At 42.1% G+C, this 13629-nt stretch overlaps 1 protein-coding gene across 3 annotated transcripts in view; it reads left to right on the top strand.

Moving 5' to 3' along the window:
- Window positions 1-13629, top strand: part of PCSK5 (proprotein convertase subtilisin/kexin type 5) — a 413193-nt gene that overhangs the window by 111196 nt on the left and 288368 nt on the right. For all 3 annotated transcript variants that reach the window (XM_079791288.1, XM_079791287.1, XM_079791289.1), the window contains exons 4-5: window positions 4022-4165; window positions 7840-7916. In XM_079791288.1, the coding sequence (XP_079647414.1) occupies window positions 4022-4165; window positions 7840-7916 (221 nt within the window). The remainder of the gene's footprint in view (window positions 1-4021; window positions 4166-7839; window positions 7917-13629) is intronic.

The raw sequence follows: 13629 nt of genomic DNA, 5'->3' as shown, positions 1-13629 counted from the left end.
TAACACAATTCCAGAAACTAGTCTTTAGTCCCAGCTCTGGCAGGACTTCTCAACATGGTTGACTGTGTATGAGCAAATCAAGGGTTTTGCTATTGTACAGATTCCTGTCACGTAAATAGAGCACAGTTTAAAAACCATTCAATCAGGCAGTTAAGGAAATGATTAACGCATTCCCCTCTTTGGTCAGTGTTGTCTGGCATCAATATTTGCCATATTCTTTGCTCTTTGGATAACTTTGGTATACGAAACAACTATATTGAAAACAAGTTTGGAAGCCTAGACCACTTGGAATATGTATTTACAATCTAAGGCTCATAGTCAGGATTTAGGGTTCTGATCTAAGCATCTTCTGACCTTATTACTCTTTTTGCAAGGAACACCTCAGGCTCTGAGTATTTTTTCACCCTTTGACCTTTTGGCTACTCAACATAATAGATGATCCAAGTGAAAGTATCAATTGAATAGTTCCCTTCCTTCTCCGTCCACCTATACCATGTTGGTGGATGAAAATAAAAATAAAAAGGTGGTATAAATATTTAATAGTAAAGTCAGATTCAACAGAAGCAGAAATGGAAGAAAGAAACCTAATTGTTCCACTTTTAACACACGTGTTTTCCATAGACTGCTGGTTTTCTTCAGTTTTCATAATGACAATTTCAGGCAGCATCCCTCCTTCCAGAACGGTTATCCCATTTGTGGGTTACCCATTTCCTGTGCATTTCCTTCCTCCAGCCCACCTCTTGGCCACATTAACATTACTGCATGTCAGAAACGATAGCACAGGTGGCCAGAGCAGGTTTGGGAGAAGAAAAAAATGAAATGGAAACCTGTCAAGGTTGCTTTGTGTTAAATTAAAGCATTTGGCAGGAGAGGCCCAAACTCACTCTCGGCCAGAGTGAGACATTTGAAAAACATAGGCGTTTGGATATTTTTACTATTTCTTTCATGATCATTTCTGTTAACCAAGCACTAGTTGGCTAGGTTTCTCTGATGAGGTCGGAGCAGTTGTGAACTTGGACATACAGTTGAGGATATGCTCACATGTTGGGGCATATCAATGCCAACATTTACTGAAAATGTAATCAATCAGCTAGTATTTACTGAAATCCTAGTTAGACTTAATTTAATGCATAGTCTTCTAAGGGCTTACAATCAAGACAAAATCCATACATAATATTCAATAGTCAACAACAGTTCAGTAGAATTCAATGAGTAGGGGCTGTATGTGTAGAATAGAGTGCATGTGTTTGTGTGTCCCTAAGTTCAGGGAAGGGATGAAATAGATGAATAGGCTGAAGAACATGAGAGACAGCTTTATGGGAGGGGGTACTCCTAAGCTGTGCCCCCAAAACTGGGGAGAGGTAGGGAGAGTGGGATTTGGATCAGTATAGTAGTAGTAGTAGTGGGGGGAGGGGAGGTAAGGTAAGAGGGGAAGGGAGAGATAGAGGCCTTGAGTACCAGACCGAAGTCAAGGTGAGAAAACGGTGCAAATGTTCATAAAATATATGAGCCCCTATTTTCTAGATATTATCTGTAGTAAAAAATGGGTCTCCAGGCCCTTGGGCAGACCAGCTCTCATCAGTTGTCTCAGCTCACATTTCATTTTCTAAGTCTTGGGGCTTTTTTTGACCATCCCACCTAAGTGATGTACTCACACCTCTCAGCATTCACTAACCTATCATCCTGTTTAATTCCTTTAAAGCTTAAGGGACCTTTGTTAGAATGAATCCTTGAAACTACTCAAATGTGTTTATAATAGTCAACAAAAGGCTATCTCATTTGGAGAATAAATGAATAAATTTATGTCGGGGAGCATTGGAGATTATCTGTTGCTAGTTAGCAGTTGATTTTGAAGGATGAAGTTTGAAAAGAGGTGATCTTCCATTTAGGTTGTACTTCAGATGAAAGCAGAGTCGTGACTACAAAGCCCTGGAAGATCTGACCTCGCTTTGCCTTCTGATTTGCCCATGCCATTCTGTTCCTCCTTCACTTAAGCCTCGGCAATACCCCACCTTCTTTCTCTTTCTTCATTGTGCTAACTTGTGTCCCACCATTTGGTCATTGCATTTGCTGTGTCCTCTACCAAGACACTGGTCTCCAGGCCCTTGGGCAGACCAGCTCTCATCAGTTGTCTCAGCTCACATTTCATTTTCTAAGTCTTGGGGCTTTTTTTGACCATCCCACCTAAGTGATGTACTCACACCTCTCAGCATTCACTAACCTATCATCCTGTTTAATTCCTTTAAAGCTTAAGGGATGCTCTGCATGGTCTTGTTTATTACCTGTGCTATCCCTTTAGAGGGATCATTAGGAGAGGGACCTCATCTGCCTTGTTTACTGCTGAGCCCAGAATGTAGTAGTTGCTCAATAAAGTAGGTGTTCAATGAATCAGTGGCAGTCCAGTCTCCCTTATGCTTAGCACATACAAAGCTTATGTCCTGAAGTACTGAACTGTTTTAAAGCAGGGATAAAATAGAGAATAGTGAAAGACAGGGGGCGGGTGGGGGGGTGTCTCGTGTCGCTATGGCATTATGTTACAGTACATCTCTTTTTCTTTGTTGCTCTATGGAGTCTTCAGAAGCTGAAAACCAACACCGCTCAGAGGGATATTTCAAAGAGATGAGCTTTGAAGGAATAATTATGTGGGTTGGACTAATGCTAGTAAATTACATCCGGAAGAGCTGCTGATTAATTGTGTGTATGGTGTAGCCATTGGGGAATGAAATCATGACACATGATGAGCTAATTCTCGATGTTTCTACAGCCTGCCCCTTGAAGCCCACACACACGCATTTTCCTGTGTATGTCATGTTTCTTCACTTTGCACTGTTCTTCTCTTCCTCCTCAAAGTAGTGCTGCCCTGGCTGATGTGGCTCAGTTGGAACATCATCCTGTACACCGAAGGGTCTCAGGTTTTATTCCCAGTCAGGGCACATGTCCAGGTTGTGGGTTCAATCCCCATTCAGGGTGTGTATGGGAGGCAACCAATCCATGTTCTCTTTCACATTGATGTTTCTCTCCCCCTCCCCCACCCCTCCCCTCCTTCCCCCTCCCCCTTCCCTTCCCTCCCCTCCCGTCCCTCCCCTTCCCCTCCCCTCCCCCTCCCCCTCTTCCCCTCCTTCTCCTCTCCCTCCCCCTTCTCCCCTCCCCCTCTCCCTCTCTTAAAATCCATAAAAATGTATCCTCAGGTGAGGATTAAAAAAAAAACACACCAAAGTAGTGCTGAATGAGTGTCTAACCACTACAAACTATGGTACAATAGTCATTGTTAACTTATTGAAAGAAGATTTTAAAAACTGTTCTCTTTTTTTCTTGTTCATGGGTTTCTCACAGTAGCATACTTTGGCTGACACTACCAAAGCTGCCTGAGATGGTCCTCATTCGTAGCTGGGTTGGCTTGTAGGTGGTTGGAATTATAAAGTACATGTTCTTCAGTTACCTAGTGTGGATTTATAAATGAAATAGTATGATGCCTTTTGTGTGTCATTAATCCATGCTAACGATACATGGTACATCCATTATTCTGCTGTTGAAATAGACTTTATTATGTTTTTCCAAAGGATCAATGGTATGAGAACAAGTTACTAGTAGAGCTGGTGGAAGAGATTGCATTCACCTTTCCCACATCTATCCTTCCTGCCTTCCCCTGTTATCATGCTAGAGATCCATGTTTCTACTCTAACAGGCAATCCCCAAAATTTCTGTTAAATTTTTAAAAATTTATCTTTATTGTTGAAAGTATTACAGATGTCCCCTTTTTTCCCTCCCATGAACCCCCTCCACCCCGCTCCTCCCCTCTCCAGGCCTTCACCTCACTATTACTTGTGTCCTTGGGTTATGCGTACAGCATATACTGGTATATTCTTTGGTTAATCTCTTCCTGTCCCTCCTCCCCCCTTCCCTCGGATTTGTCAGTCTGTTCCATGCTTCCAGGTTGCATTATCTTAACAAGCAGGTAATTCTCCCCCCTCCGTACTGTTTAGTAATCTGCAATGTCCTATTCTCCCTCTTCCTCCGTTAGCACTGCAGTGACAACACGCACCCCTGCCAATCGGACATGAACATTGAAGGAGCCTGGAAGAGAGGCTACACGGGAAAGAACGTTGTGGTGACCATCCTGGACGACGGCATTGAGAGGACGCATCCGGATCTGATGCAGAACTATGTGAGTGCTTGCTGCGGTCGGGGCGCCTTGCCTCCTTGGAAGCGAGGGAGCTCGTGGTAGGATTATCAAAGAGGGGGGAAACGACTGAAAACATGCAGCAACCAGATCCAGTGGTCTGTGTACTGCTCCTGTCTTGTAAGAGACGCACTCTCAGAGGCCAGGACCCGTGAGATAACACTTTCAACTCCTGCGTGCCTTTGATGTTCTGACAACAAACAGCAGGTGATAAGGGAGCAGGAACCCCACCACTAACACCACCTGCTCCAACAACAACCGCTCTTCTCAACTCCTCCACACAGCCAGGAACTGCTGTTTCTTTTATGGAGAAAAGTGTACTTGGAACTTTTCTCAAGTTATTCTGTTGGCCTATTTCTCACCTTTTTTAAAGGACAGTAATGATCAGCCTACCGGTATTCCTTAGGGATCAATGAATTCTCTTTCTTAAGAAGGCACCACAATTCCAGGACTCAGAACATAAGATGAGCTCAAGGTCATAGAACAAGTGAAAGTGCTGAAACTCGGTACTTTCATTGAAAGCTCATGATCTTGATACGCAGTGCCCACGTAGGGAGTACGGGGGAGGAGAGGGGGGTACCCTGTTCCAGGACACTGGGATCTTTTGCTCCAGGGGCCTTCAGGGCCCCTCTGCCACCATGATAGTCAATGCCTGTGAATGTGCCTATCGCCCCCTGTCTTCTGCTCTCCAGAATTATCCCTTCCTGGGCTTCTCCGCCCTGAGTTTGGTGAAAAATGCCATCATTATCTGCTAACGTGCCATTCTTTGTCTGCTCTAAATTCCGACTTCCTGACACCTTGGTATTCTCCCTAAAATATTTCTTGTGTTACTCAAGTGCCTGCAATGACTCCCTGTTATCTGCAAATAACAACTCTGATTCTTGACACGGCTTCACAGAAACTCCTGGTGGGTCTCACTCACACCCATGCCTCCTGACTTCTGCTCTAACTTCTTTCCTGTTGACAACTGTTTCCACCCAGAAACACCGATATCACTATATATCCACTTCAACGTCAATCACTTTCATGCTTCTCATGAAACCATTGGGGTAGAACTGGCCATATATTCTCTTCAATGTTTCTCATTTGTTCAATCTCATTTATTTAATGGCACTTAACTTCTCTTAAATTAATTTTCCTTTTGCCACTCAAACCTGAACACCCTCCATTTTATGTTTGCAAATAAAGTACTTCCAAGTCACTTCCTTGGCACATCAGAAACTACTACTGTCTCCAGCAGTCACCCTAGATTCTGACCAATGAGAACCTTCCTTCACACAGAATACCCAGTATCACCTCACACTTTCATCAACTTCAATTACGTTTCCTCCCAATATTCTGCCTCCCTGCCCTTTTTGTTTAAAAAAATTCAGCTAGTGCCCTGGCCAGTGTGGTCAGTTGGTTGGAGCGTTGGCCCATACACCAAAAGGTGGTGGGTTCGATTTCCAGGCAGGGCACATACCCAGGTTGCGAGTTCGATCCCTGGTTGGGGCGCATTCAGGAGGCAACCGGTTGATATTTCTCACATCAATATTTCTCTCTCTCTTTTCTCTAAAATAAATTTAATAAAAGGCATATCCTCAAGTGAGGATAAAAAAAAATTCAGCTAAGAAACTTCACAAATTAATTTTTGTAATGAAATCTTGAAACAACTTTCCCCAAATTAGATGATTTTCCCTAAGGTGAGAGAGAGAGAGAGGGAAAGGAGGAGGAGGAGGAGGAGGAGGAGGAGGAGGAGGAGGAGGAGGAGGAGGAGGAACTGGAAATTCATTTAGTTATCATTTGAGCAAAACACTTGAGTGGTTGCTCTTACCCTGCCTCCAAGCACACTCAGATAAACTTGTCTCTTCATAGCATAGATTTTTAGAGCTAAAAAGGAACTTCAGTTCAGTCTCCTCATTTGGTAGGCTAGGAAATGAGGCCTGAAGCCTAAAATGAGTTAACCCAGACTCTATATAGAACAGAACTGTGGCTATGGATCTCCTAGCAAATAAGTCTTTCTTGACATATGCAATGCTGTTTTTATGGTATATTAGAGGCCCGGCGCATGAAATTCATGCGCGGGTGTCGTCCCTAGGCCTGGCCTGCAATCAGGGCCATCTTCCCTAGTTGCCTGCAGCCGGCCCCACCCCCTGCCACCACCCACCCCTGGTTCCCCTTTCACCATCAAGTGATCAGTGCTTGATGCCTGGGGAAGGGACCAAGAGGTCGGCTGTTGCCACCCGCTTGCCGGCCCTGCCTCTGGAGTGGGTGGCCATCAGGCAATCGGAGGAAAGGGACCAAGAGGTGGTCAGTGCCTCATACTGACTGGTCCAGCGGTCGTTCTGCCATTAGGGTCAATTTGCATATTACCCTTTTATTATATAGGATTCCTGCTCCTTGCTGCATTGGAATGTATCTGACAAAGTACAAACAGCTTTAACCTAATTGTGATTGCATTCTTTACTATTTTTATTTTTCCCCATGAAAGAAAATTCCAGAATTTATCTGTGTAATTAGCAGTACTAGCACCTTCTCAGTTCTAATGTCAGAGCTATGATGAGCAGAGAAAAGCACAATGGGTGGGGTGTTGGATGGCCTGGGTTCAAGTCTTGGTTCCACAGGCAGTTGGTTTCATGCCTGTGGAACCAGGTTACTTAACCTCTCTGGCCAGGTTGTTTAGCCTGTCTTGGCCTCTGTTTCCTTCTAAGTAAAATTACTAAGTTACACTAGCTACACTCCTTCATGCTCTATGACCACTGAGCAGGGCTACATGGCCCCCTTTATCCAGGAAGCAGGGACTTGGCACCTTTATATGTAATGCATGTGTTTTACTTAATTCCCCCAAACATTTCAGAGTCTATGTACCATAAGTTATTTTTAGAAACAGAGCCTTTGATAAGATAGAAAACAAAGATAAATTTACGTTCACTAAAACCAAAATCAGGAATTAACAAAAAGCATCAGAAAATTCAAAGGATCCTAAATTAGTTCTATCTAGAGTGATATAAATTTGCTTCAGAGGTATTTTTGCCTCATTTTGAACCTTGACATATAATAAAACTTTGTTGGTTCTTTTGATTGGGTTACAAGGCCATTGGATTTTAGTAAAAAGTTTGAATTATAGATTCTTTTATAGTAGATAAAACATCTAAAACCAGACCAATATTGCCTAATAGAGATCCTAAAATAACCTGATATAGTAAACTTTTAATACTGTCTTTTAATTGACCTGCCAATTATTTGTGAATGATTTTTATCTTAAAAAGTATTTGAATTATGGTAAGGGATTTGACATTCAAGAAATGAAGATAGAGAGTCCATGGGGAATAAACCCCTTTGCTTCTAGGTGGTCTAGGAGTACTTCACAGAAAAGGTGGTAATTGAGGACATATTGGAAGAAATTGGGTAAGAGGCCAGTTCTTGGTCTAAGAGGAAAAGTGCTGGCAAGAATCAACCAGACACATCTTTGGTCTGTGAAGAGATTTCTTCTCTCTAAGGGTGGAAAAAGACGACAATGATTATTACTGAACAAGGCATCCTGACACTATCGAACCATGAATGTATTATTTAATCTAATTACTCTCTTGCAGAAATGTGTTTAAGAATGCATGAGCCTGCAGGTTAATGGCTAATTAATGACCATCTGTCTCCTTTCTCTCTCTCCTCTGTGGCCATAGGATGCTCTGGCCAGTTGTGACGTGAATGGGAATGACTTGGACCCAATGCCTCGTTATGATGCAAGCAACGAGAACAAGTAAGGCCCAAGGGAAGGCTGACTGGCGTGTGACTGGCAGGGAGCCTTGCTCTTTGCTTTTGCTGAGAGAAATACTTTACTTGGGACTCCTTGGTCACAGATGATCCCGAATTTGCTCCAGGATAAACAAGTGTCTTTCCACGGAAGCTTCTGGGTAATAAAAGGGAGAGGTCCACATAGTAAGAATCATTGCAGAGAGAAAGAGAGAGAACACTCTAGAATGATTCAATTTCCAGATTTTGAGAGGAGAGCTGGGGAATATTAATAATTATCGTTCAAGTGGTAATTGACCCTGTGACCTGTTTGTTTAGGAATGGGGTGCTAAAGGGAGAGGCAGAGAAAGTATCTCCCAAAAGAGCTGCTTTACTCTGTTAAGTTCAGCAAACTTGATTGAACACTGTGCTTGAGGACTCTTTCCTCTCCTCTTCCTGTCGTGATGGCGTTTTCCACTAATAGACGTACACACTTAGAAGGTTTGCCATGTGTGGAACACATTACATTTCTTATCTCCACAGTCAAGAGCTTTAGAAACCCATTTAGCCACAGTTACACTTTCCAGTTAGTACAGTCGTTTTTATGAAAGCAAATGAAAATGCACATCTCTTTGATAAGGTAGGATATCTTAACATTCTTCAGAAAGTAAATGGAAATGGTATTTGTTGCTTACGATGGTATGGGTTTTTTAAAGGCTCTAGTTATTTCTAATCTCTAGATCACATTAACTTTTTTCCTTTTACTGCAAAGCTCCTCCAGCATAATACTGTGATTCAGATGCTATCACTGGAATTCTTATTTACATATTTTAGTTTGGGTTCCGCAGAAGTTTCAAAGAGAGGTGTTGTGCCCATTTGTTATGTACTGTTTCCAGCCTGTGTTTTTCCTTAGGGAAAAATTTCTCAGCAAGGATTATTTGATTAAGTCAATAAGTTTAGATAAAACTATCTGACCTAGATTATTGTGACTGTACATGGTTTTTTTTTCTCTCTCTCTCTCTTTACCATCTACCAAAAGAATTACTTTGGAAAATATGCTGATTGTTAATATGAAAAACTGACTTAATATTATAGATCACATTTAGTGGTGAAAGCATTAATATGTAAATTTATGTAGATAGAATTTTCTAGAACTTTCTAAAGAGAAAGGGAACTAAACTAAACTGGGTAAGTTTCCTTTCAGACCTGGTCATTGCTGTCTAGATTACATTGTTTGAAGTTGTGGTGAATTTCACACAAAGGATTATAATTTGAGATCCTGAGCTACTGCATTTAACCTAATGTGCAAGTTAGAAGGAAACACGAAAGAAGAAACTTGAAGCTTCAATAAAGTCATCGCTAATAAATATCAATCTATTCTGCTATAGTGCAATATATGCATTCCTAAAAATGCTTGCACTCTGCAAGATCTAAAACCACAGCGTAATAAGCAAATGGAGTTGGAGCTCAGCACTCAAAAACTTCATCAGTGATACACACAAAAATGATTCAAAACAATCCCCATTTTATCCATGTAAAGTGGTTAAGAAATATATAAAACTACAATCACTGTAGCCTTTATCTGCATAAAGACCTGAAGTTTGCTGGTGGACATGTGTGCCCATTAGATCGATTCCTACTCACGTGCCTGCCACTCTGTGTGCAAAAGTCGAAGATTAAGAGGAAAAAAGAAAGACGAACATTTCTACAAAGGACAGAGACTAGAGAGGACAATGATAAAGTAGGCTTGGAGGAAAGGGGGACAATGAAGCAGAGTGAGGTACACCATCAGTACAGCCTTCGGGAGCCTGGCAGCTGCAAGTTATTATGAAATGGAAGGAGGGTGATCGGAAATCATGGGAAGTAGCAGCCCGACTATGGACACGTGTGGACACCGTGCTCCTGCGGGGTGTAGCTCTGGGTAGTGTACTCTGTGTTGTTCAGGGCTTAGTGCCACTGGGTGTGTTTTCTACGTCTACCTAGAGTTTCTGTGGCAAAATTGTGAATCAGCAAATGCAAATTTCACATATGTTCAACTCATTCTCTAATGTATCAGTCATTGTTGATTGATTGCTTAGATATATCAATCAAAACATTTGTATTTTAAAAACAAAACAAATAAACATTTGTGTTGTCAAGGCAAGCAGTGTAGCAGAACTGACCGTACTATATCCTTTAGCTAAATTTATCCCATCAACATTTATGTAGAGAAAAGAGAAACAGGAAAGTCTAGAATCATGTTAATACCCAAAGTGTCGAGGGACAAGAGGGTCTCTTGGTAGAAAATGAAAACATATTGTGCCCTGTAGTCAGTTCTCTCTGAATCTACATGTACTGAGTTGTGCATTGAAACCGTCTGTGGTGATAGTGACTGTTCTTCAAGGAGCAGGGGTGGGAGCCGGTGGTCCTGACCTGTGACTAACATCGCTGACCACAAAGTCTATATGTAAAGATAATTCTCTCAGTATTGGCTTTGATGGCTCTTTACAGTCTGCCTTTTAAAAACTGTATTCTTTGTGAGGATTCCTTGTCAACTTGGCCACTCCCCAAGACCTTTGTTTTAAGAAGAATCACAGCCATTCTGCTCACTCTGGGGTATTCTGGTGTGTCCTGTTTTGACCCATTCTAAGCACCGTCCGTGGTCCATTGAATGCAGTGTGAATCTGATTATTAGGAGAAATGGGAATTAGTCCAGATGTGTGCTTAGGTTTGTAGCCTCGAGAGAGAAATGTGGCATTTTCCATGGTGCAACACCAACACTGCCTACCTCTATTTTATGAAAGTCGGCAGTCACCTGGGCTATCAGATGTCCTCTCTTAGTGCTGCCTGATTTTATTTATTTATTTTTGCCAACCATAAGCATGTAGTCACGCATTTAAGGTTACAATTAAAATATCTTCTCTGTTCATTACACTATAACTATAGATGTGATTGATGGATCTGCCTGTAAGCATAGATTCATAGATAATTCTGTTTGAATAGAGGTCACTTGGTCAGGAAATAAGAGTGGGTTTGTAGCCTAGAAGAGTTGACTTGCCTTGGTTCTTGATTAAATTTATAGCCTTTGGACCTCACTACTCTGAAGTTTAGTATGTTGTTTTTTTTTTAATCTCTAAAATGGGCATAATACTTCCAAAGAGTAGCAGTGAAGTATGTAAAGCACCAAGCATACTGCTGACTATATAACAGGTGCTAGATAATTATAGCTTTTATTATAATTATGTGTTTTATTCCTTTATCCGGTTCTTGGTAAGTAATGGGTTAAAATTATAATTACCTCAACATAAATATGCATATGGGCGTTTAAAATTTAAACTATGACTTGGAGGTCTTCATTTCCAAGGTTAGGGGTTTAGTTAGGTCTTTCTGGTCCTTTAGGGGCTGGGAGCTATGAATCATTCCGTCTATAATAGGTCTGCTTTTCATTAATTCCATTTCCCCATCTCCCTCGGGGATCAGGAGTCCTTGAATTTGATGCAAGATAGTCAAGGGGAGGAATTTCTAAACCTTAGAACGAGGAAGTTGAGGGATTTGCTATGCAAGTGCCTCCTCATTGTGTGGTCTGACCAGTAGGCTTCAGAGCATATTTGAAATTATTTCATATGTGGCAGCATTTGCTCATTCATTCAATAGGTGTGCATTGATGCCCCACTTTGTGAGTGATGATGCTATGCTAAATGCTGGGGGGATGCCGTGGGGAAGTAATAGAGGTTTCTTACTAAAGGATTGAGTTGGGAGATGACTCAGTAAGAAGCTGTAACGCCTGGAGGGCTTCTAGGACTAAGAGAGAATGTACCCTCACAACTTTATGCAAATCATTGTTTCTTAGACTCACACGATTACATTTCTAGTCCTAAAGCTTTGGGGTGAAGGTAATCACTTCTGAAGTACAAAAGTTATAAAAATCCACTTCTTACTACTTTTTCAAGTCCCCCAAATGGTAGTGTGTCAGACCTAAATAACGGGTACTCAAGAAATAGCATTATTAGGGGAGACCATACAACTAGTCCTCCAGTTCGGCTTTGCCTCCATTCATATTAGCTTGCTCAATAAAGCTGACTGCATTGTTCTAGGCTTTGAAATAGAAAATGCCTCCCTGTAAATGAAACTGCCTCCTGGCATTTCATACCAGGACTCCTATTTCCGATAAATGAATTATTGATGCCTGAGCTAGATTGTCCCTTCCCTAGGTTGCTTCTCGTTAAATGTTCCCTCTGCTTAAAAGTCATAGCCACATATTTAGTGGGAGATGAGACCATGGCATTGTATTTTTGAGTGTAACACATATCGGCCCAGAATCTAATCCCTTTTTAAAGTAAACCAATCCACAGGTGAAAGACTCATTTTCCCAAAGGAATGGATTTTTCGTTTTGTTGCTTATCTCTGTTTCTAGGAAGATTTAACCAGGGTGGATGGAAGCACATTTCTCCTGGTCCTTTAGTCTCCTTTCACACATCGTTTCTGGTTTTAAGAATGCCGCCATGTTGCAGAAACCCAAGCGTGTGTGGCCTCTCTTTCTTATTCTTGGAGATGGACTATTGTCAGGGGGGAGTGTCCCAAAGCCAGGCCAATGAATGTAGATAGTATTTTCTGATTATACGGATATATTAATCCAATCTGAGAGAGAGAGAGAGAGAGAGAGAGAGAGAGCGCGCGAGAGAGAGCGCAAGCACACTTTAGGTCTGTGATCAATAGCTGCGTGACCTTAATACTTCTTAATGTAGCAGCATTATTTCTTTACACACAGGATTTAGCCAAACATATTAAGATAAAAATTACCCTGTAGCTAAGTAGGTGAGAAAAAAAACCTGCCAAAGAAAAGCAAGGCCATTATCAGAGGCTGATTTGTTTTCCAAATATTTTCAAAATTTCCCCTCTAATCCTTTTGCAAAATAACATCTCCAATATACTGCATGGTAGTTGCCACACCAGTGGTTGTCAAGTGAATTTATGCAACGTTGTCCCTACAAATGTACAGACCAGATGCTGCATATCCACAGAACAGACAGCTGTGAAGAACATCTGACACTTTTCATGTACAGCCATAGATTTTATGTCCATGAAAGAGCCTGCAGTGAATATTTCAGAAAACTCATTTCTGTCTTTTGGCTTCTTGATGCAATCAATACATTGAGATACGTTTTGATATCTTTTTGGTTCTGGGAAGGCTCTCGGGGTGCTGGAGCCTCACACAAAGCTGTAGTACCAGAGGCCAGCCATCCTCTCCCGTCCCCTCAACAGCCATCAGTCACCGAGTCCTGACAGTTCTCAGCATTGAAGTCCCGCTCTGTGATAGTTCTCCAGGGACACCCCCCATCCATCCCTCCACACTAGCCTTCCGTTAGTCTTCCCTCTTCTCTCACCTGCCTCCTTATAACATCTCCTACAAGGCTTCCCTGTCTCCAGTCTCACCCCATCCTGCCGAGGGATCTTTCTAAACCAAAAATAAGAACATTAACATCTTTTAATGTCTTGACATTTCATTAAAAATACAAGACCCGTCAGGACCCCGCTCCTCCCTCATTATTAAGTCTGCTCTGCTCTGTGTCCTCTCCTCCTCCCAGTTTATTTATTAGCCTGTCAGGACTTGGAATTCCCCAATTGTTCCGCCACTGTTCAACCTTCCACCAGCTGCACCTGCACATTCCCTCCTCCCCCCCGCAGCACGTGTGGGTTCCCCTGTGGTGCCTGCGCTCACCCTCCCTCATCCGTGCTGGCTGCCCTCCAGGGAGATTTCATGG

Source organism: Cnephaeus nilssonii, assembly GCF_951640355.1.
Source record: "Cnephaeus nilssonii genome assembly, chromosome: 14".
Classification (NCBI taxonomy): Eukaryota; Metazoa; Chordata; class Mammalia; order Chiroptera; family Vespertilionidae; genus Cnephaeus; species Cnephaeus nilssonii.
The sequence above is the reverse complement of the archived record's forward strand: the minus strand, read 5'-3'. Positions and strand labels throughout refer to the sequence as shown.